The sequence below is a fragment of the Lycorma delicatula genome, chromosome 1 (assembly GCF_047948215.1).
Source record: "Lycorma delicatula isolate Av1 chromosome 1, ASM4794821v1, whole genome shotgun sequence".
Lineage (NCBI taxonomy): Eukaryota > Metazoa > Arthropoda > Insecta > Hemiptera > Fulgoridae > Lycorma > Lycorma delicatula.
This window is the reverse complement of record NC_134455.1, coordinates 371,502,160-371,525,032: the sequence shown is the minus strand read 5'-3', so window position 1 is coordinate 371,525,032 and position 22,873 is coordinate 371,502,160. Positions and strand designations below refer to the sequence as shown.

Here is a 22,873-nt window from a genome sequence, read left to right as displayed (position 1 = left end):
GCGAGGTCAAGTGAGTAGGGAGGGTGAGGAAAAAGAGTAAGCGAGTGTTCGGCCAAAAACACATGAGTTCTTAGGACTGAATGGGCTGGAGCTGTTGTCATGATAAAAAATCAGTCACTACTCTTCCACATTTCGGGCTTTTTCCGCCGGTTGGCGTTCCGCAGCCGGTTGATGGTCAGCCGTCAATTTGCCCGAACTAGGGTGTTGATTTTTTCTATGTGTGAATCGTCAGTTGACCTGGAAGGACATCCAGGACGCTCATCGTCTTCATTCATTGACGACCATCTTTAAAACGTCAATGCCACTTAAAACATGTCACACGCTTCATAGCAACATCGCAGTGAGCCATCTTGAGCATATCAAAAGTTTCACTTGCAGATTTTCCGAGTTTAACACAAGATTTCACAGCAACTCTTCGCTCGTTCAAGTCATTCATTCTAAAATCCGCCAAACGAAAAAACACACTTCACAAACAACTGCGTAGCTAAGCAACCAATAATGATATTTGCAATCAAAAAACTGCGTTGTAATCAGCAGATCTGTAGGAACATGTCGACGCCAAGCGAATTTGACAGGAACCAACTGGACCCGCGCAATTCAAACAGTGTACGTATTTTTTGAACAGACCTCGTAAATTGATTTATGAGGCACATTAGAAGTATTATAGTTTACTAAATAGAGATGTACAACACATATTTTTAATAACCAACTATTGTGTTGATTTTTGCGATATAATACATTTTGTAATACGGAATTGAAATATATATATTTTTATCACCCCGATGAAATATACATCATATGATTCATAGCAATGGAATGAAAGGTCACTGTTAATAATTGTCAGTTTAGGCGTAGAAGGAAGAGAGTTAAGACAGTGATGTAACCCCATCTATATGCACTTATATGACATAAAATGAACAAATAACACACAGTTTTATTTTTACATAACAAGTAAAGTTTTAAGTTTTTTTAGCACTCGAACTCACTGTAAATTTTGAGGCAGAATTAATATTTGAAAGTGTAAAATATTTAACGGCTAAGTATTATTTTGTAGATTAACATCTCTTTTCGAAAGTGTTTTGCACGGAAAAAATATTATCGTGAATCTTTTATCCTAATTTTATAACAGTTCTAATTCATCCGTTTATAATTATTTTTTTTAACTGTTTAACAGTTTTTTCTAAACCGTTATGTTATGTTGCTTCTTAAAACTGTTATTGTGAATGAAATTCACATCGAAGTGTACGTACTTATAACAGGAAAAAAATAAACAATCTCCCGAGTAACGGCAAAAACATCATGTTATACTAAAAAAAATATTTAAAAGACATAGTCGGGTGAGGAATGTAATTTTTGATACCAGCTAGTGCGCAATTATTACAAGATATTGCAGACCTGCAACTTACTCCTTCAGTTGAAGACCCACGTAAAAATATAGCTTTCAATCACAAAAAAAAATCCATTTTGTATCATAATATTTCTATTGTACCCTCAGTTGTATTTTCTTACTTTTACCTGAATATTTTATCATTAATTAAATAAGTATAGTAATGTTTTACTTGAACCTATTGTTCATAATATGAAAAGTCGGGAAAAGAATTGTACATCATTTTTAAAGTCAACTAACTATCTACACGTTAAATAAATTAAAAAGTCACGAGAGTCCAATTCCTATTATTATTTGTTACCGCAAAACAACATAATACGCTTACTTTCATATCTAGATAGTATTAAATATTCGAAATAATTCTTTAGGGGTATTATATCCACGAGTAGGACTGCAGCATTTTTTTTCTTTATTTTATTAATTATCCAATACTTGATTATTTTTTGACAGTATTAGCTGAATTATAATTTTGTGTTTTGCATTTTCCGCGATTATATAATATTGCTCTAACGAATAGTTGAAATATATTTTCAGTGACGAGTTCATATGATCCTAAAACTTTAGTTGATGATCCGATCTTTTTTTCGATGATGCTTTTAATCGTACAAAATATATATTAAATCTAGATTAAATATTTCTAATACCTCATCTTATTACTCATATTTGTTTCATTTATGCTTTGTGGATATATACATTTAATGAAATTTACCTTCATGTCGGTTAAATTCTTCCTTAATATTTCAATTAAATAAATAAAAAAAATTTTCCTTTTTAGAAATAAACAATTAATAAGAGTTCAAACAAGAATAAATATATGTTTTCTTCTTGGAAAATATGAGTGAGGAAAACTGGAAACACTAGAAAAGTACTGCAGCATTCTTTAGCACAATTTTCTAGTGAACAGGATTATAATGATGAGTATGAGCTAAGAAAGTGGAAAATTTAAGCATTAATTTCTATTTGAACAGAATTTTTTTTTTAAATATTGGCCAATGAATAAATGAGTAAGTTTTTTATAGTCTAAATTACTTTATTACAGGTATTTAAAAGACGCCATTTGTGGTCTAAAAATTTTCACCTTAAAAACGTGAGTAAATATAGTAATTTATTCATAATCTAATTATACAATATTTACTTTAAAAATATTTAAAGAAAATTTTTTAGTTTTATTTGTTTAAATATTGAGTCGCTTGCTAACAACTATATTACTACGTAACAAGGATTACGTAGCCAATCTTACTAGGAAAATAACTGAGTCTCATATTGAAAATTTTTGCACCAGCACAGGAGACCAGGATTCTCTCTTAGGTTTTAGTTCTTAGATGTTAAGTGTTATTGGTAAAAGACAATGTAGTTGTGGAAATACAGATTTTCCGTTTTAAAGCAACATTAAATATAGACTTAATAATGATACTGTATTAAATCTGTTTATTGTACGGGGATTTCTGTAATTTTTTTTTTACCAGAAGATAGTTTCAAGATGCACTTTGAACAATCGGTTGAATTAAATTGGCAGAATGCACCGTACATTTGAAGCTTATGATATCATAAATTGGTGAAAAAAATTATTAGTTTGAAGTATTTCTTTTAACTTGACTTTTTATATGTTCAAGAGTGGATTTAAATATTCCAGAATTCTAAACACTAAATTAATAATAACTCTTAAATTGTATTTACATTTAAAATTGTTTTTACATACAGTTTGTAGTTTACATATGTAAAATAAAAGGTGTAAATTGAAAATAAATTTTAACATGTGGTATTCTATTTAGTATATAGTCACCAACATAATTCCCAGAAATATAAATTTTATCAAATTTCATACCTTTTACTTTATTTATCAATCCGAATAATTTACATGTAATAAAAACAAAACAATTTTAAAAATTTTTAAGACAGACAAATATGCAAAAATTCCTGATAAAAAGCTTGGAAGCCTCAAATATAAAGAAAAACTCTTGAATAAAAAAAAAAATAAAACTAATATTCAGTAGTAGAAAACTAAATAGGAAAAATCTAGTAATTGTTGAAACCAAAAATGTTGTACTAAAAAATATTAAAAATATAAAAACCTCTAATTTAAATGATAGTACGTATCAACTGGTTTACGTGCACACACAGATGTGCTTCCTGGTAAACATCATGGCTGATGACATTCGTGAATGTTTGCTTATAGTCTCTTATCAGATTCATACTTTTGAAAAATAAGTGAAAAATAAGGAGTACAGATTCGGTAGCTTAATTTACCTAAAACACTGGCTGGAGGCCAGTATTTTAGACGCAACAGGAGGCCTATGAGGTTTTGTCAATAAGGAAAGGAGTTAACGGGGAGCTGTGAATCAGTGTCAGAGGGGTGTAAAAGGCAGAGGAGGAGGAATTGAAGAGCACTATGCAGGGTAAAGTGGCCGGCCTCCAAGTTGATTATTAATCAAAAAGGAGGTAAGAAGGCAGTTGTTCACGTACAGGATATCAAGCTCAAGATCTCCGAACAAGAAATTCATCTGCAATGGCGAAAGTAGTAGGAGAGGCAGAGGGTTTTAAGATCACGTCGGTGCGCCCGGCGTATGACCAAACTCAAAACGCCACGGTTATCAGAAGCCAACATGCGGCAAAGAGGTTGATGGACGAACAGATTTAGATAGTGTGGGTCCACTGATATTGACCGTGAGTCCACGGTGTATGATATTGACCGTAACCTTACCGATGAGGAGGTCTTTTCCACCATTTGAGAACATAACACTGATTTGGATGAAGCCGCCATCCGCAGGGACTGGAGGCTTCTCTTTAAGACGTGTTGGCGTGATACCCAGAAATATGCCGGAGTTTTTGAATTGGGTTCTGACCTCTTTCCAAGGCTCCGGCCTATGCTAAATGTAAAAGATAGCACGAAAATTATGAGTAACCAATTGTTAGTGAAAAGTGTGGCTGTTATATAAAAGCCTTTCAGCTGTCCTTCGATTCCTTAATGGTGAGGTTCGGTCAACTTAATGCCCACGGACCTTATGTAGTCCAGGTTTAGTTAAGTGAAGTTGTAGAGACACGGAGCCATATTGAATATGGGTGCTTCTGCAGCACCCATATGTAATTATGGGTGATGTGCTAGGCTTTCACAGCTGGAAAACGTTTTGTGAAGGGCATACCCCTGCTATTCTGTGCAGGAAGTCGCTTGAGAGTGTCTTTATACGAAATGTTTCTGACGCGCATCATGTTATGGTGAGACTTGCCATTCGCGGGCAGAACCTTACAGTTGTTAGTTCATATTTCCAATACATGGATTTTACTGAGGAACATTTAGCGAGATGGGATAGAATCATTCGTATCATTGGTAGGGAATTCGCTGGCAGGATCCTTCATTAGTCTGTGGTCGGTGACTATTCTAGTGATCTTCGATTGATAATTTTTGAAATAGCGGATGAGCTACGCGATGGCCATAACGGATACTTTACTGCCTAGAATGGCGGACTGGCCAAAATTCTCCTCTTTGTTAGAGTACAGACAGGAGATTTGTTCTCAAGTCCTTCACAGCCTGCAATTGGATGTCCTGGCAGAAAATTTCATTCTGCGGTAGTTACAGCAGCTATTATTAAAGGTACTGGCCGGGAACGTATATTTCGTTGGTGGTCTTGGAATCATAGCAATGAAGCAGTATGTGAATCGACAGAAAGGCTCCGCAATGAGAGGGTGATCACGACTGGCGTGCGGCCCTTAACGCAGAAGGAGGGCTAGGTCCTTGGAGCTTGTGTCTAGTGTCTTTAGTCATAAGCGCAGGAAAGATGTACTCTTGCCAGCTTTGTCGATCCTCGAAGGAGTGATAATTAATCAGGACCGTATCCTTAATACTTTACTGAATGATTTGTTCCCAGATGACACTATGGTGGGTGAGATTTCATAACTTTGGCGTGTGAGAAGGGAAGTCGGGAGGCAGAGATGCGTCAGGTGATCTACAGTATGGCACGGCACATGGCCCCGAATAAAATTGTATCGCAGTGGAGCTTTTCGTTGGAGCGTTATCAGTAGTTCTTGGAACTTTAACTAGATTTTATGATAGTTTACTCTTCGCCCGCCACTTTCCCGCGTGTTGGAAGTGTGGAGACATGTTATTGTTGTTATAAATTGGCCACAAAGTTCTTACCGTTAGTTCTTCTTACCGTCCAACAACTCCTCTTGCTGGCTGTTATAGACGGTTATAGAACAGTTTCGCGAGAGGCAGTCTAACCATAACCGGTGTCAGACCAATAGATATCTTGGCTAATGAGCATAAGAGATGCTACATTTCCAAAGTACATAATCTATTGACGTCAGAACGAAGAAGGAGTTTGAAGATCGGGGCTTTGCATATTGGATGGTTAGGTGGGATGAATCCCTCACAGGTCGCTACACGCATGGTATATTTCCTACAGCGCCTGACTTAGGTGTGATCAGAAGGGTTTCCCCTATCGATACAACACACAGTTTCTCAGGGCATGCTGTCTTTCGGGCATGTTTGGCTTCGTATAGTTTGATGGATTTGAGTCAATGCCATGATTGTGGGACTGATGATATAATGGACCACCTCCTCTATGTCTGTCCCTGATATGAGGTCGAACGTTCACGAGCTGTTAGGGAACTTGAGAGAATACATTTCTTTCCGGAACTCTGTATTAACTGGATGATCCGCGACTAGTGGTCCTGTAGTGGTTGAGCTTCTCCGCGCCCATGCGGTATGTAAGTTTGCAGAGAGAGTTTAATCGAGGTATTGCATCGTGATAAAATCCCAGGTGATTAGGGTTCCGGCCTAAGCGTTGGATTAATTGGATACAGGCAAATTGGAATCGTGCCACGGTTATATTGGTAATGTTAGTGTTTAGATTTGGGTATACCGCCGGCGGTGGTGACCCCGCTGCCGGAATATGGTAGCCCATGTGACCGGGAGTGTAGCTCCGTTCCGCCGGCGGCAGTCCTGATTATGACTCGGTAATACCGCGCCAGACTCCATGATGGGACCGGGAGGGTATGCGGAATTTGTTCCGCGGACCGGAATAAGGTTACTTTCCCCTTGTTAGTTAACCCAATTTGGTCAATTGATTTGGGTGAAGGTTATAATTTCTATGTTGCAAAACACGAATTTTTATTGGTATGAGTGTAACACTGATTTAACTTACAACTCGTTCGTTTTCTGAGGGATTCAGTCACGAACGGTGTTGTCAAATTTACACTAGGCGCGGGGTCCACGGTTCCGCAGTCTCCATTACTTAATTTGAGGCAATCATGTTAGGCTGATGACTGGGAGATCTAATCAGTCAGAGGGTCTAAATATTTGATATTCTGAAATATTTGGGTGTAGGTCTGAATTTCTCTGTTGCGAAACACGAATTTTGATTGGTATGAGTGTAGCACTGATTTAACTTACAACTCGTTCGTTTTCTGAGGTATTTGCAGTCACGAATGGTGTTGTCAAATTTATACTAGGCGCGGGGTCCACACATCTACTGTCTTGGTTATTTGGTATGAGGCAGTCATGTTAGGTTGGATGTGAAGATGTCCGTTCAGGACTACGTGAAGGCGAAATTTGATCTCTATTTCACTGATGCAAATGTTTGCCAAGGCATTTACATCGGTGGCATCCCGACCGAAACCTGGCTGATGACTGGGAGATCTAATCAGTCACGGGATCTAAAGACGATCTCCAGTAAAGCCTCTCAGTTCTCGAAATGGACGGGTTGGTGTGGTGGCCGTTAACGTCACAAAGTGGTTGTCTTCCCTCTATGGTGTTGGGATGCAGTGCCTATATCAGAGAATTTGAGTACAGATATTTCACGTGTTGGGGAGCGGGACACGTAGCGTCGCAATGCTGGAGTCCGGAGAAAACCGGTCTGTGTTTCACTTGCGTACGACCGGCGCACAGAAGCGAGCGTTGCAAATGAGCAATAGTATGCGCGTTGTGTGGTACGGAGGGCCACCGAGTTAGGTGGTGTCCGACCAAAAATGAGTTTTTCGCAATTTAACTCCGACCAAAAATGGTGAGGTATGGACCTGTGCTGGGAGGTGGCTAAGCGAGAGGGAGTAGATATTGTTATGATTTAAGATCCCAACGAGTCATTGGTGGAGGGGTCGTCAGTGGTTGGTGGATCGGACATGCAAGTCTGCCATTGGTCTCCTTTCATCCAGTTTACTATTTGTCGGCTGTGGAGAAGGAAGCCCCTTTGTTTGGGCTGATATTATTTTTTTTTATCACTAATCTTAAAAAAATATTTACTTTTATCTAGTATGTAACGTGTGATCAAAACATTCTGAGTTCTGTTACTGGATTGATCTCTTTGGTTGTAAATAACAATATAACAAGATTCATCCAGTTCATTTTTCATTACCGTATTATTTCTATGCTATCAGAATCTGGAAATTACCTAGCCATAAAAAATGCTATAAATAGGTGTTTCACATAATTATGCAATAGGCAAAGATTATTTCATTTTTATAAAATAATTAATAATAAAATATAAACTGCACTGAAACTATAATCGAAATGATCTGTTATAATCTAAACCGGTTTTCTTAGAAGCCTACTTGCTTATTATTACATTTATACATAGTATTATTATATAGTTACTTTAAAATAATAACTATTTGTAATTACTAATATCAAATTTACTAAAGAGATAATTGAATATTGACCAAATGTAAGTTTCGAGGAATGTAATAGTTTCCCCTCAATAATGACAAAGTATTTCTAATGAAAGTGGTGATTAACGGTAGAAATTACTATGTGTCATATATTTTTAACTTATTTATTTTAATTTAACAATGTTCATGTGGATTTACATATTTCTGTTTGTTTTACAGGAATGATTTTAAACTCCATTCGTAAGTACAGAAAAAAAGGGTGTTATTGCTATTATTATTATTATTATTATTATTTATTTTTATTTTTTTATTTTTTTGAGGTTTTTAGGGGCACCGACTACTTTGGTCATTAGCCCCATCCCACTTCAAAAAAAAAAGTTTCAGTAATTCATTTTCATGAATCGAAAATGTTCAAAATTTACATTCTTCTATAACTTATATCCAAAAAATTACTTCCTAGGCTTTCCTTTCGGCCATCCTTTCTTGCACCATTTTTCCATCCTACGAACGGCCTCAACTTCTGACGAGAGAGTGTCTTAGGCCTCGGACATGGCATCATCCTCTCTATCTGAAACCAATGACGTTCGCCGACTCACATCAGTTGATGAAAGTTTCGTCGGTGCTGTTAGCATCGTTGCTAAGGAATCTAAACTAGCAAGTGATGCACTCTCCGCGGCTGATAAGCTGGATTCGATATCTAAGGGAGTGCTGGGTCCAGCTGAAATAGATGCTCTCACCGAAGCTGATCTTTGCGCTTTTGGAGGCTCTATTGGTACAGGTTTTATATTCTCTACGTCTGGTGGTGTCTCAATAATAACTTGCACCTCCATTTCCGTAGATTCAGGTTTTCTTGTCACAATTTCTTTAAGCTTGTGACTAGACGACGGAGTGATCCGTTTCTTTTTGCTAGATAAGTCAAGACTTTTTATTCTTACTTCAGTTGGTGGCTTAATAATCGCAGGTTTAGCTGGTGTTTTAAACTGCGCTGGTGCGTCTCTCATGTCAACGGCGTCAGACGGAGAGTGAGCCTTCTCATGTTTAGTTTGTTCCATCCGATGAGTCGACTCAATCTTTGAATCAATGATTCTTTCAATCATTGTCGTAAGACTTGGAGCCATCGTGTTAAGCAACTGCTCCACGTTAATTTTAGATGTGGAAGGGACAGCCGCTGCTTCTGCATAAGAAGTCGATGGTCGAGTTGTATGCTGACCAACAATTTTCTTCGCTTCAGGATAACTGACCTTTTGAAGCGATTTAACTTCCTAAATTGCCGTTTCTAATTTATATGTAGGGCAGTTCCTTGAACGACAGTTGTGGTGCCCTTTACAGTTAACGCAGATTGGAGGATCTTTACATGGGTCACCCTCATGTGTTTTCACTCCACATATACATATTTCCTGCGCTTCACATCTAGCTGCTGTGTGTCCGAATCGTTGACACTTAAAACATCTCATCGGCTGCGGAATGAATGCTCGTACATCAAGCTGATGGATGCCAGCTCGCACCTTTTCAGGAAGTTTCGGCCTATTAAATGTTAAAACATGCGAGGCCGAAGGTAGAACTTCACCGTTTCTTCGCATGGTTAGTCTGCGACACTGAGTCACTCCCTGACTCGACATTTCTTGTACAATTTCTTCTGAACAATTTAGAAGATCGCGACAAACAACAACTCCTCTGGATGAGTTAAGTGTGCTATGCGGTTGAACAGAAACCGCAAATTCACCGATCTTCTTCAAAGCCTGGACTTTCTGGCTTTGCACGTCGTTGATAGTTTCGACGTGCAATCCATTAAAAAGTCTTTCGGATTTCTTTAACGGGACCACCAGCACAATTTGTAATCTCTATAGCGATTAAGAATGGACTAACTTTTAGGAAATTTCCATTCTCCTTTGTAATAATTAAAAATCCTGGCTTAGGTACGCTATAGCCAAATATACTTTTCTTTAAGTCTTTAAAGGTCATAAGCCAATTAAATCTCTAAGCGCTTTAATATTAGTGGACAGGTACTCGCTGGCATTCCGCTACCTAAGCGTGGCAGCGAATGTCTGTCTTTACGAGATAAATTTATTTTATTGAATGTCAGATATATTTTAGTAGTTAATGGGGTGCGCCTATATATTTCAGAATATATGAGAAGTGAAAGGTAGGACACGAAGTAAGTTGTATGTGGCACCATGCTTAGTTCGCTCACGCAATTAGGTGCTATAGGAGCTATTTAGCCACTGGTCGCTAAAGTGATTCGAGTTTCAGTAGCCGATTGTGGCACAGACATTTGGTATTATTCTTTAGGGCGACCTAATGGTGGTGTGGCGGGAGAAATTCCTAGCAAATCAATCAATAATACGACGTCACCATCTTGTTTATCCGCGTTTCTTCAACGGCTATCAGACTGGCCCGCTATAGCCTAAACTTTCTTTCGTACTTGCATAGCAGGTATTTTATTGCCGATGGAGGATATATATGCCTTTCAGGTTGCATTTTTTGTTGATAATATGATGCGTCTGGCGTAGACACTTGGTTTTTTAAAAGATATTTAATTTTCCGGGGTAGGACGTTTCTTGAATAAATTGAAGGTTTTATTTTTCTGACTAATTACTATATTTATTTCGACGCTTCACCACTGTACCATGGGTTTCGTAAAATTTACGGTTGCTTTAGGAATGTTTTCCTTCGCTGAATTTTAAATTTCCCGCGTTGGTACGTTTATGACCTCATTGATTTTTTCAGTATAACCCAGCATAACGACGTTGTTTGTGTAGCCAGTCCAATCGGCACGTTTAAGGCACCACCGCCGAGTAAAATTTGATGCTTTTTGCCGTACATTTGTTTTGATTATATTTGGAAAGTGGTCGCTCCCATGAAGGTGTTCGTCAACGTTCCAGTACAAGGAAAACGACAATGCTGGACTGCAAAATGACAAATCTATAGCCGAAGTTTCTCCGTTTGTATGTTGAAAAACGTTCTTGTATCTTTGTTTAAAAGGATTAGCTTGGTATACGATATAAATTCTTCGACGTTGTGCCCTCTGCATTCTAATCGTTGTGAACCCCAACGTGGGTTATACGCATTGAATTCCCCTACTAGAATTATCGGTTCAGGGAGTAGGTCATATAAGTTTTGTAGATCATCGATGTTCCATTTGCTGTCTGAAAGATATATGTTACACACGGAGACTTTAACCGGAGATAATAGTCTCCCAAGATAGATTAGGATAGGAGATAGATTAGTCTCTCAATCACTTGTGGGTAAGTTGTGTATGTGCTAGTCGCAGCTGTCCGCGCAAAGGATTCCTTACCCGGCGTTTGTGCATTAACTAATTTCTTCGCTTCAGATAACTAAATTTTCTGAGAACTTTAGTCTCTTGTATCGCGATTTCTTTTTTGAAAGCAGGTCAATTTCTAGATCTTGCTGAATGTTATCCGCAATTCACACATATAGGGATTTCTTTACACGCTTCACCTTCACGAAATTTTACGCCATATGCACAAATCTCTTCACAATTACATCTGTCGGAGATACGACCAAAACTTTGGTATTTGACACATCTCATCGGTGGTGGGATGTAAGCGCGCACATCCAACCGATGGATTCCGGCTCTATTTTTTCAGGCAACGACGGCTTGTTAAAAGTAAGGACATGTGAAGAAGAGGGTAACACCTATCCATTCATCCTCACGTTTAATTGCCTACATGCGATGACGCCTTGTGATGGCATTTCACGAGAGACTGCTACTTCTTCGGAATAGTTGAGTGTGCCGTGAACTTTGACAGTAATATCAATGTTCGCCAAATGTTTTATCTGTAATATCGTTTAGCGCTTCAGTGAATAATCCATCTTTTGTCTTTTTAGCTTCTTTAACTGGTCCACCAGTTTTCGTCGCGAGTTTCTTTGCTATGAAGAAGGGACTGATTTTTTGAAAAATCCGTTTCCTTTCCATCGTTTCTTTTATTTACAAGATATTTTGGACGAGAAGTTCTTTTGCTTGAACTATCAACGCATGTCGTAAATCTACACGTTTCTTCTTCTTCGACGATGAAGTCGAAGGAGGAGAGACTTCAGAACGAGGGCGTTAGCCCTCAATGTTGTCCGGGGTTACTGAAGGAGGATTTGAGGTTTTAGGATCCATTAGATGTTTTAGAAAATTTCGTCTCACTAGCTCCCCACCCACCACGGAGACACACATTTGGGACGCCCATCCGGACGCCAGGGCTATCAGAGAGATATAGATACTAATCCACCCCAAGCAGGAAACTAGTCCTGTCAAGGTTTCTCGGGCTCTCACCTCTCTACCCGTCCCGTCGGATAGCGTAAGATTCAGTCGTAAACCAAGCCGATTGACCGGCAGTAGTTAGCAAACCGGCATCCTGTTATCCAATGAGCTGTGTTGCTACATCCAACTCTTTACATTAATTATATGCAATTTGTTTAATTTACCATCAATTTTTAGTAAACTTTTTTATTACATTTATGCTATCAACATTTTTGATGATAGAACTTATGTTAATCAGGCAGTAACATATACCTAGTAATTAGTCTATATGTTTCACAATAATACAAAAATAAATTTTTATAAAGAGGATTTGTAGGAAACTTTTAAAGGTGAAAGTTTTTGTTGTAATTTAAAAAAAATAATTTTTAAAGTTTTACTCCACATATTAAGATTATTTCAAATGGTTTTAGAAGTAATAACACGTATCTTTATACTTATGTTTGTTGGACTGAAATTTAGAAAATATACTATCCCAAACGCTTTTTCAAACCTACCGAGCGAAGGGGTGGACGGATTTTAATTTTCATTTCACCAAAATTCATTACTTTTTTCCGGTTGTCAAGTAATCTAATTAAATATTATTATTACCATTTAAGATTTCTGATTTGGAGTAGGTGTAGCGGAGAAGCTGGGTTCCACTCCTTTGAAAATAATTTTTAAAAGGTTCCCCAAGAATGGTATGCATGCTTGCAAACAGAAGTACGATGGGTTGTTTCCTTAGCAAGCAGCTGATAGCTGTTGAGTATAATAAATATGACAACTTTTCAAATGATCACCGTTATATAATTTATATCTGCAGCAATATTTATAACGCCATATAGAAAAAAATATCTTATTGATTCACAAATGTTTTTAATAAAACTTATTTCTGCTTATTTTTTTGCAGTTTTAAAATACATTTTTTTGAAGATACACCTAAAAATCATGATGACATTATACCAGTTCTACGTGAGCTTTTAAAGAAGATTCCGAAACAAATTATGTAAGAATTCCATACAATCTTTAAACTACTCTGTGCTAAGTATTAAAAATAAATATATTTTTAAGATTCAAATTGAGTATTTCTGAGCTGGCTATGAAGTTTCTTCAGTAAATTTTGTAGAGTTTTCACATTCATTGTATCTATGATTGCTTATAAAAAGAAAAACCTAAGTTTTAATATCTGTTTAGAGAAAATTATTTCATTTATGCGCAATATTTCATAAAACTTAAATTGCAGTTAAAGATCATAAAGCTTAAATAGTCTCTAAAGATCGTAAAAATATGTGCATCCCTAATTGATTAATTACGTGTGGGGAAAAATTAGAAGGAAGCAATCCAAGATAATTACTCGGTTCAACAATGGAAAACCAGAACCATAAAATAGAAAATTAAAATAATTAGTTTATAAAGGAATAGGAAGCTCTAGGTTTCAAACGTCTCATTGTTTCCTAAAATATTTCGGAAGTTAGCCCGTAGTTTAAACTTCCTAAGCAACGCCGCATAACAGACGCAATTCACAAGGATGTGGTGTACAGGTAGTTTTCAGTCACAGATAATACAAATGGGTGCATCGATCTGAATCATGAGATATCCATGAGTCAGTGAGCCAAATACGTAAACGGCAAATAATAATCTCGACTGTTAATCATCTATGAGGAGCTTCAGGGTGATACAGTGATCTTAATAGAACAAAGTTTATGGTTGATGGTAACATTCCATTCACTTTGTTACTCATCACGGAACACCTCCTTCAGAAAACAGTCAAGTCATCAGAAACAACACGGTTGGTAAAAAAAGCCTATTTTGCTGCACTATCAGCGTGTTCGTTGCCTGAAATTCCAATAACGCTGGGGATCAAGCAGAAGCTCACAGTTGTGAGCTTCATTTCAGATATAGACTGTATGTCACAGACGACAGTGTGTCCGGAGGACATGTCACTAATTGCCAGTAAGACACTCATGAAATCTGAACAGAAAAATACGTGTTGAAATGTTTGGTTAAATATATTTAAGGCCGTATTAATAGCATACAGATCCGCAACGAAAACACTTATAACGCTGGGAAGGCCAAACGTCTATATTCTACTGCCAGTCACAAAAGAAATGCCAGCAGAATTAGCGTTTTTAGAACCGTTCGTATGAACGTCTCGTATAGAATCCGGATTCACGCTATTTGTAATATTATAAAATATTTCTTAATCGGATTTTGGGTCTTCTTATGATACTTTCAAAATCAACAGCAGTAATTAACGAGAGAAGGCCGCCAAGGAAAGTAACAACACAGAATAACAATAAGAACAGGAGGTAATTGTCTATTTTACGATTGTTTCTAAATTATTAATTTTTACAATATCAAGAGCCTTCCGTTTATATTCAGATAATTCAGTTTTCTGTATTAGATTTCAGCTCTTTATGCTCTTTGGCGTATGGCAGATGGTAAATTTAATGTTTTAATTTAGATTATTAATATAATGTTTTATAGTTATTTTATTTTGTTTTTAACATACATCACAGGAGTTTTACAATAACGCTGGGTTTTTGTATTATTAAGTTTAGTTTTTAATTAATTTTTTTTAGTTAATTTTTAATATAAATTTGTTTATTTTATATCGCTTCCGGTGTTTGATGACTACATTTAATTTTCTGCGCAGGAAAAAAAAAGGTATTCGGTCATTCTTATATCAAAACGTAGAGATAGAAAATATATTTTTTGTTACACTTCATAATAAAAAGTGTTTATAACAAAAAGAACAAACTGTTAATAATAATTGATTGGTATGATTGCTCTGTTTTAACAAACTAAGGGTTTTCACATTTTTGAATAACATACTTATCAGTGTAGTAATCAAGCTGAAATCATTTCCTTTTTTTTAAATTGCTTTTTAACTGAACCACCTTACATAGTTTGATTAATAAATTATTTTAATATAATCAAACATGCATATTGAGTAAATATTTATTTTCTTCGTGAATTTTATTAATTCTATTGTAAATAGATATGAAAATTAACTGAATATTAACTACAATGTTTTTTTCAATTAAATGTTTATGATATGTAAATATTGGAGTAAAATTTATTTGCATTTTTTAATAACTATCTCTTTATTCCTAATTTTCATAATTTTTGTTTATAAGTAACAATACAACATATATGAATGTGTATTATTACTGTAGTTATGCATTTTATTTTAAAAAAACAAAGGAAAGTGATTTATAAATGAAAATAAAAGTCAAAACACCATTTTCCTATTAAGTATAAAAAAAACTTTCTAGAATATTTTCACTCGGTATTTCGGGGGGATGTAGGGAAAAAATAATCAAAATTTATTTTACGATAATAAAAAGCCATTTTAGAAACTAATCTGTGCATATCGAAATATCTAATTATGCATTCTGTGCACTGGTCCTGCGTTTCATTCTGGTGGTTTCTACACGCCATTGTAATGTAATAGTTCATTTTTGTAATCCCTACAACAAAACTCACCTCAAGAGTACGCTTAACTTGATTTCGTTTAAATCAAGTTAAGCGAATATTATGCTAATATTTAAAAAGCGCAATCAAGAATAACTGTAAGCTGACAGAAGCGCCAAACTACTTCCAGGAAAATTATCACTCGTATTAATAAGAAGAGAACTCGTTCATATATATTAGTTATGAAGTTGTCATACTTTTAAAATTATGAAACAAATTTTTTTCTTTGAAGAATAGAAAATTAAAGAGATGTAGCCGCTGGAGTATAATTAAGCGTGATTGAGTGAATATTGTGGTAGTACAATTATTACTCTATAATGAATAAATTAAAGCAATGGTTAATTAAACTGATTTTATTTCAGTTTTCGTCCCAGAAAAAAAAGAGTAGATTCGGCAGCTGTAGGTTTAATATTACGATTAAATAAAGCTATTCTCAATAATGATTCAGTAGTAAACGGAATTCACAGAATAAAATCTATTTTAGGAAATAAATTTCTTAAGTTATGTAAAATAATATAATATATAGCAAATAATTAAAAAATTGTTTAATCTTAATTCTTTATTATTTTAGGATCAAAGGAGGAATAATTCACACGTAAGTAAAGAAAAACATAACCTATAAAGACTATTCAGTAACGATTAGGATTTTACTAAGAATATTACCTTGATATTTCAAGCTCTTCATTTTATTCAAATCAATTTAAAACATCGTTATTCTCAATTCACAGAAAATATTTTCAGAATTTTCTTTTAATATTGCATTTTAAAATTTCTATTTTTTTATATTTTTTTTGGTCTTTTTGCGTATCTATTATCTGTGGTTTACAATGATAGTCACAACACACACACATATATTAAATCACATTATATATTAAAATCACATAATATATATTAAAATAAAACATGATTCAGGATCATTTATGATTTTGAATCATATTTGATTTTATTATTGATATTTAATTATTTGCTAAATTCTTAAGAACCATTCACGCATATTTTCTGTAGGGTACCACAAAAATATATCAATTGTAAACATTACGTATTGTTCCATTACTGATTTACCATTCACATTAATAGTAAATAAAATTTTGACTAAAAATTAGCATATCATTTAAAAAGTTAAAAATTATAATTTTGAAAGTATTTTATTAAGAAAGACTGCAAATTAGTATGATGCACTTTTTTTTATCACTCAAAGCTGTAAAAAAAATGTCCAACTTAATTATTTTACGATAATAAAAATCCATTTTAGAAACTAATCTGTGCATACCCAAATACATACTACGCAGGATCAGTGCACTGATCCTGCGTTTATTTCTGGTGGTTTCTACATGCCATTATAATGTAATAGTTCAGTTTTATAATCCCAATAGTTGAGTATTGTTTTGAAGCAATAATTAATCTTCTTCAAAGGTTTTAAAAATACTCTTCGTTTCTCAGAAAGATTTTCAAATAAAAAATAAGTTATCAAATCACCACAGCAGTTGATTGACCTGCTGTGAACAATAAAATTTGGATATAGCAGTGATCACCATAGAAGGTGGAATAAAAAACATAAATTATGTTTGTAGGGGAAATGCATGAATCATCATGCATGATGATTCGTTTACGTTCAGGCCTGTTAGCAGAAGAAATCTTCTGTGTCATAAAATTAAATAAGCAGTTCTGTTCAAATGTTTGTTGAGCATGCCCGTACTGTGGTTTAGTGATGTATTATTGTCGTATCCGTTGTGTTGCATTAATGAATAGATACGAATAGAAAGTGCGTATATGATCCGTATAGATTCTGTTACTTGTGAGGGGATTTGACGTTTGAAGAACAACGACGAAGCTTAACTTTACTAATAAACAAATTTTATGAACTACATTTTGGCTCTAACGTTAGGGATCAAGATAAGAAACTGGGCCCATCACATCTGCTTCTCGACCTGTGCGTGTCTGTGAGAGACTGGGCTAGGGACAATCGGTGCATTAGGTTAGTCATACCAATGTTGTGACGTGAAATATAAGACCATTCCTCAGACTTTATTATTATTTCTGCATGACAACGATAAAAAGAATAAATAGGAAAGCCAAACGCAATGGACTACCCGAATTCACCGTCTGCTATAAGGCGTGTCTCATGGCGAAGACTTACCTGTACAGCTTCTTCCAACACATCTAACATTAGAAGATGAAACAGAATGTGAGATAACCACTGCGTTCCTCATGTGGAACAAGATGATCCTACTTTTGAAGCAGTCTTTTTTCGTTAATCTCATATAATAACTAAAGGTGAATCAAAAGACCTTGTTTGAGACTTGAACCTGTCGAAGAAAAAAGCCGAGCTTTTGGTATCTAGGCTGAAAAGCTTGAGATTTTTCCATATGCTTGAAAAAGTAATACATCCGCTATTAGTTAACTCGGAAATGATTCTTCTACCTCCACTTCGTATAAAATATAGGGAATTTTAGGGTGATGGATTAAAATGGTGCTGGGTTTCACGATTAAAATAAATATATTTTTGTGTTAGTAACGCTAAAATCAAGAAAGGAATTTTTGTGGATTCCAAAATTATAACTTTGATTAGTGATGGACAATTCGAAGAAATTTTAAGTCAATTCGTAAAGCCAACGTGGAGGTCATTTAAAAGTGTTTTCTAAAGCTCTTTTGAAAATCATAATCCTTTCATTACCATGACATTACGAGTGAATTGTTACAATCACACAAATATATGAGTGTAAAACGTCACTAAAGATTGATTTCTTAGATTTACACCGGCATTTTTTCCAGGAAAATCTCGGTGCTGTCAGTGATGAGCACAAGGAACGCTTCTACTAGCAAATCTCAGTAATGGGAAATACGTACCTTCGACAGCGGATTGCAAAAATGTTCACAGGTTACAATGATTAACACAATTTTTGTGTTTAAAACTATGAAACACGAAAAGAGTAAAAAAATCAAGCATAAATTTACGCTCAATGTTTACTTTGAAAAAAAAAAAACTTTAAATATCCAATCTGAAAGAAGGATTTTCCCAATATTTTACTGAAGAAAATTACTTAGGTTACAACGCAAATACTAAACGGCTTATGTTTCAATTAGGGTAAGTTCATGAATGTGAGGTGTAGGGCCTTTTCATTCATACCTCCAATATAGCTGAAAAGCAGTTCTGTTCAACAGTTTTAATAAACATCATTCTCTACCAATGTGTTATGGAATTAATAACTCCCTTATCAAACCGAGATTACGTAAAGTAATTCTGTAAAAACTATGAAGAAGGAGAATTAAGGATTCCTGTACATAAGCTGAAATTCTCAAAAGTAACTGAAGCAAAAATTAAAGAAGGAATCTTTGTATGCCTACAAATGAGGAACCGTTCATAAGTGAAAGGTGTAATTTGATGTAGTACACATTGCGTTGATGTGGAACTATCAAAGGTGAAAGCGGATTAAGATATTAAAATATCGTAAGGTTAGTTCACCTATGTTTGTTTCATTTCAAACAAAGCCATTCACATTAAAGGGTTTTGTAGATGAATCAGTACTTTTATTTCATATTGGGATCCATATAGTTAAAACTTAGACCGTAAAGGTTAGTGTTCAATGGTTTTAATAAAAATCATGTAAGTATTTTAAAAGAAATGTAACATGATATTATTTTCCATCTTATAAATTTTATTAAAGGATCGTTCCACCGTGGAATATTTTCCAGCTAGGATTAGAAATGTTATATTAAAATACAGACAGGTTATTCTTTCTAGAATACTCCGTCTAGTTGGGTTAGATCAAAGAGCTATCAGATCACTTTGTCACTTAATCTACCGTAATTCTAAGCGGCGGTGAGTCATAACAGCCCATAGGGCCTTGTTTAATAAACTTGAAATGTTGCAGCAAAAACTCAGTTAAGGAAATGTAAATAAATTATTATTGAAATTTTTTAAAATATCTCTAGTTTATCGCCAGCATTGTCATAGAAGGAAACGGAAATGCCTTTTTTCAAGAAGAATTTTTACATTATGAAAACGATGTTTTCTGTTATTTAATGGCCAACATTGCCTGTAACTACCTTACGTATGGAAAAAATTGATGTTAGTTTTGTATAACAATAAATATCTTAACCTTATGATTTAAAAGCTTATCGAATATCTTAATAGACTATAACAAGCCTTATAGTTTGTGAAGTGCAGTTAAATAAAAAAAGAATCTGCTACTGTAGACATTGAAGAACATTTTTTTAGAAATTTCTGGTAATAATCTAATCTTCTATGTTTAAAATTATAGTTTCATAAAATAATGAAATCATTTTTTTCAGCAAGGAAAAGTCATTAATATCTGGAATCAACGTTAAAAACTTGTAAGTAATAGTTCTTTTATGAGTATATATTCCTTACGATGGTGCAATAATGTACTTATTATATATATATATATATATATATATATATATATATGTATCCTACTATGCACAAATTATACATAAGTCCATTTTTCTAATTTAAAAATTATTGCTATATTTAGTAATTAGTTTTCTAGTTTATCAGAATATTGTTCAATATATTGATACTTTATTTTATCATTCAATAAGAATTATTATTTACAAAAATAAATATGACAATTTTATGATATTATCTATAGTTACATGTTATAAATACAATGTATCTGTTGATATGTGAGTACATATAACTTTAAATATATTAACCGAGTACTAATTTTGAATCGTATCTACCTATATGCTTGTACAAGCAGTTCTCTTTCTGAATGCCTGAAGCCTTACTTTTAAAAAACCAAGAAAGAAATAGAGCAGTTTTCAAACTTTAAGGTGAGTATTTGGTCGACAAAACAGACTAAGCACAATTTTATTTTATTATGAGAACACAGAACCAAAGGGAACACTTCATTTAAGTAGTTCACATGTCCCTTTTAAATAATGTCAAAATAAATAATTTCAAAGTAAATATTTCCAAAGTCTCAATTATCCTGGTTAGAACTCTGTGTGGATATTTAAATTGTGGCATGCAAACTAATAGATTTTATGATCAGAGAACAGGGCGAGTATTTTGTTAAGATATATGCACAATCATAATTTCGTGAAATATTAAAACAATTTTTCTATTAGAATAAATTCACTCCACTATTAAAGAATTGATCGGGATGAATACAGGTATAACCTGAGTGAACATAACCAAAGGAATGAAGGATTTCTTATATTTAGGTAGAAAAAATGGTAAAGATATTTCTATTATTTTAACAAAAATATTGAGGGCAGTTAAGTTTTAAATTATCCATCTTAAAAAATATTCTAGACTTTTTTTCTGAGCGCACAACAAAGTAAGATAATTAGCTCCGGGACAAAATATTACTACAGTAAACAGTATAAGCTAACACTATCAAAATTAGTGAAAATTTGTCTATAAAACTACGGGGGTCAAAAGTACAAGTCATTAAGTCCACCGGGCTGGTCTAGTGGTTAACTCGTCATCGCAAATCAGCTAATTTCAAAGTCGAGAGTTCTAAGGCTCAAATCCTAGTAAAGATTGTTATTTTAATACAGATTTGAATACTAAATCGTGGATACAGATGTTCTTTTTTGGTTGAATTTCAATTAACCATACATCTCAGGAATGGTCAACTTGAGACTGAACAAGACTACACTTCATTTACATTCATCCATATCATCCTCATTCATCCTCTGAAGTAATACTTTACTACCATAGTTCCGGAGACTAAATAGGAAAAACGTGAGTGCATGTCACTAACCCACCTGGTTGGTCTTGTGGTGAACTCGTCATCGCAAATCAGCTGATTTCTAAGTAGAATGCTTTATGATTCTAATCCTAATAAAGGCAGTTACTTTTATATGGATTTGAATACCACATCATGGATACCGTTTTTATTTGGTGGTTGGGTTCCAATTAATCACACGTCTCAGGAATGGTCGACCTGAGACTATTCAAGACTACACTTTATACATATAATCCTCTGAAGTAATACTGTACGGGGTTCCAGAGTTTAAACAGAAAAAGAAAAAAATTTAATCTCACTAATCGCCTGCAAGGGGCTCATGGAAACTGAACAGACAAGTGTCAAAATATTGAGTTAATAATATTTAAGGCCTTATTAATAGTATTCAACTCCGCAATGAAAACACTGACAATGGTGGGAAGGCCATACATATAGTTCTATTGTCAACTTGGTTTTTTTTTATCTCTCCTCCCTTGATTAATTATGTTAAAACCATAACAGCAGAGAAAAGTGTTGGCACATAAGCATTAGTTATCGAAAGCCTAGAAAACATAAAGTTTATATATCCTACATTGATTTTTACAAATGCAAGTGTTTAACAATAGATTTTAATAAATGTACTAATCCTAAATTATATGTTTTGCATTTGATTTTCAATTAATTAGTTCATGTTATAGAAATTTTTAAATAATTTATTTTATGCAATAAATTATAAATTTGACTTGCTGGTCATACATGCAATAATTGTAATAAAAGGATTTATTTATTCATTTGGATGTATTGCAGCAAAATTTCCAGGTGGTAGAGCTGCTTTGGAAAATGAATTTCTGTCATACATTAGCAGCTTTGTACCTCGTTTAGATATTGTTCCTTGATTCAGATGAATACTATTGGGCATAACGTATTAGGCATTTTTTATGCTGTTAATGCATATAATTCTGGTAATTTTATGAAGGAAGTTTACAACGTTATTTCTCTTACATCAAATGAATTACATAAAAAAATGATTATCACCTTGTATAGAACTTGGATTCTATGGTTGGAGAGAGAAATGTGTTGATACTATTGGGTTCGTTTTTTGGATGAGTAATGTCGTAGGAGATAGGAGATGTACTAGATATATTTGCAAAAGCAGAAAGACTAACTAATTATACAATTTACCATCTACTATAAAAACGGTTAACATCTGAAAAGAGTGATACAACTGCTTACACACTTAGAAATCAAATAGACTTTATTATATAGATGACAATTTATCCAAAATAAAACATTCCATAATACTTTCACTGCAGAAAAAAAACATTATCATTTTCAAAATTCTTAATTAGTTGGTGGTTCTGTGAAAATAAAACAGAAGGATTTGATAGAAAAACAACATGGATAACAAGTACAACTAATAACAAACATTAAAGTATTAACAAGTAATTAGTAATAACAAGTATA

At 34.3% G+C, this 22,873-nt stretch overlaps 1 protein-coding gene across 1 annotated transcript in view; it reads left to right on the top strand.

Annotated features, from left to right (window-relative positions):
* The window catches only part of LOC142317269 (uncharacterized), a 95,165-nt gene that overhangs the window by 11,370 nt on the left and 60,922 nt on the right, over positions 1–22,873 (top strand). Inside the window, exons 4-8 of the mRNA XM_075353678.1 lie at positions 2,427–2,474; positions 8,207–8,227; positions 13,144–13,239; positions 16,282–16,305; positions 20,004–20,045. Of these exons, the coding sequence (XP_075209793.1) occupies positions 2,427–2,474; positions 8,207–8,227; positions 13,144–13,239; positions 16,282–16,305; positions 20,004–20,045 (231 nt within the window). The remainder of the gene's footprint in view (positions 1–2,426; positions 2,475–8,206; positions 8,228–13,143; positions 13,240–16,281; positions 16,306–20,003; positions 20,046–22,873) is intronic.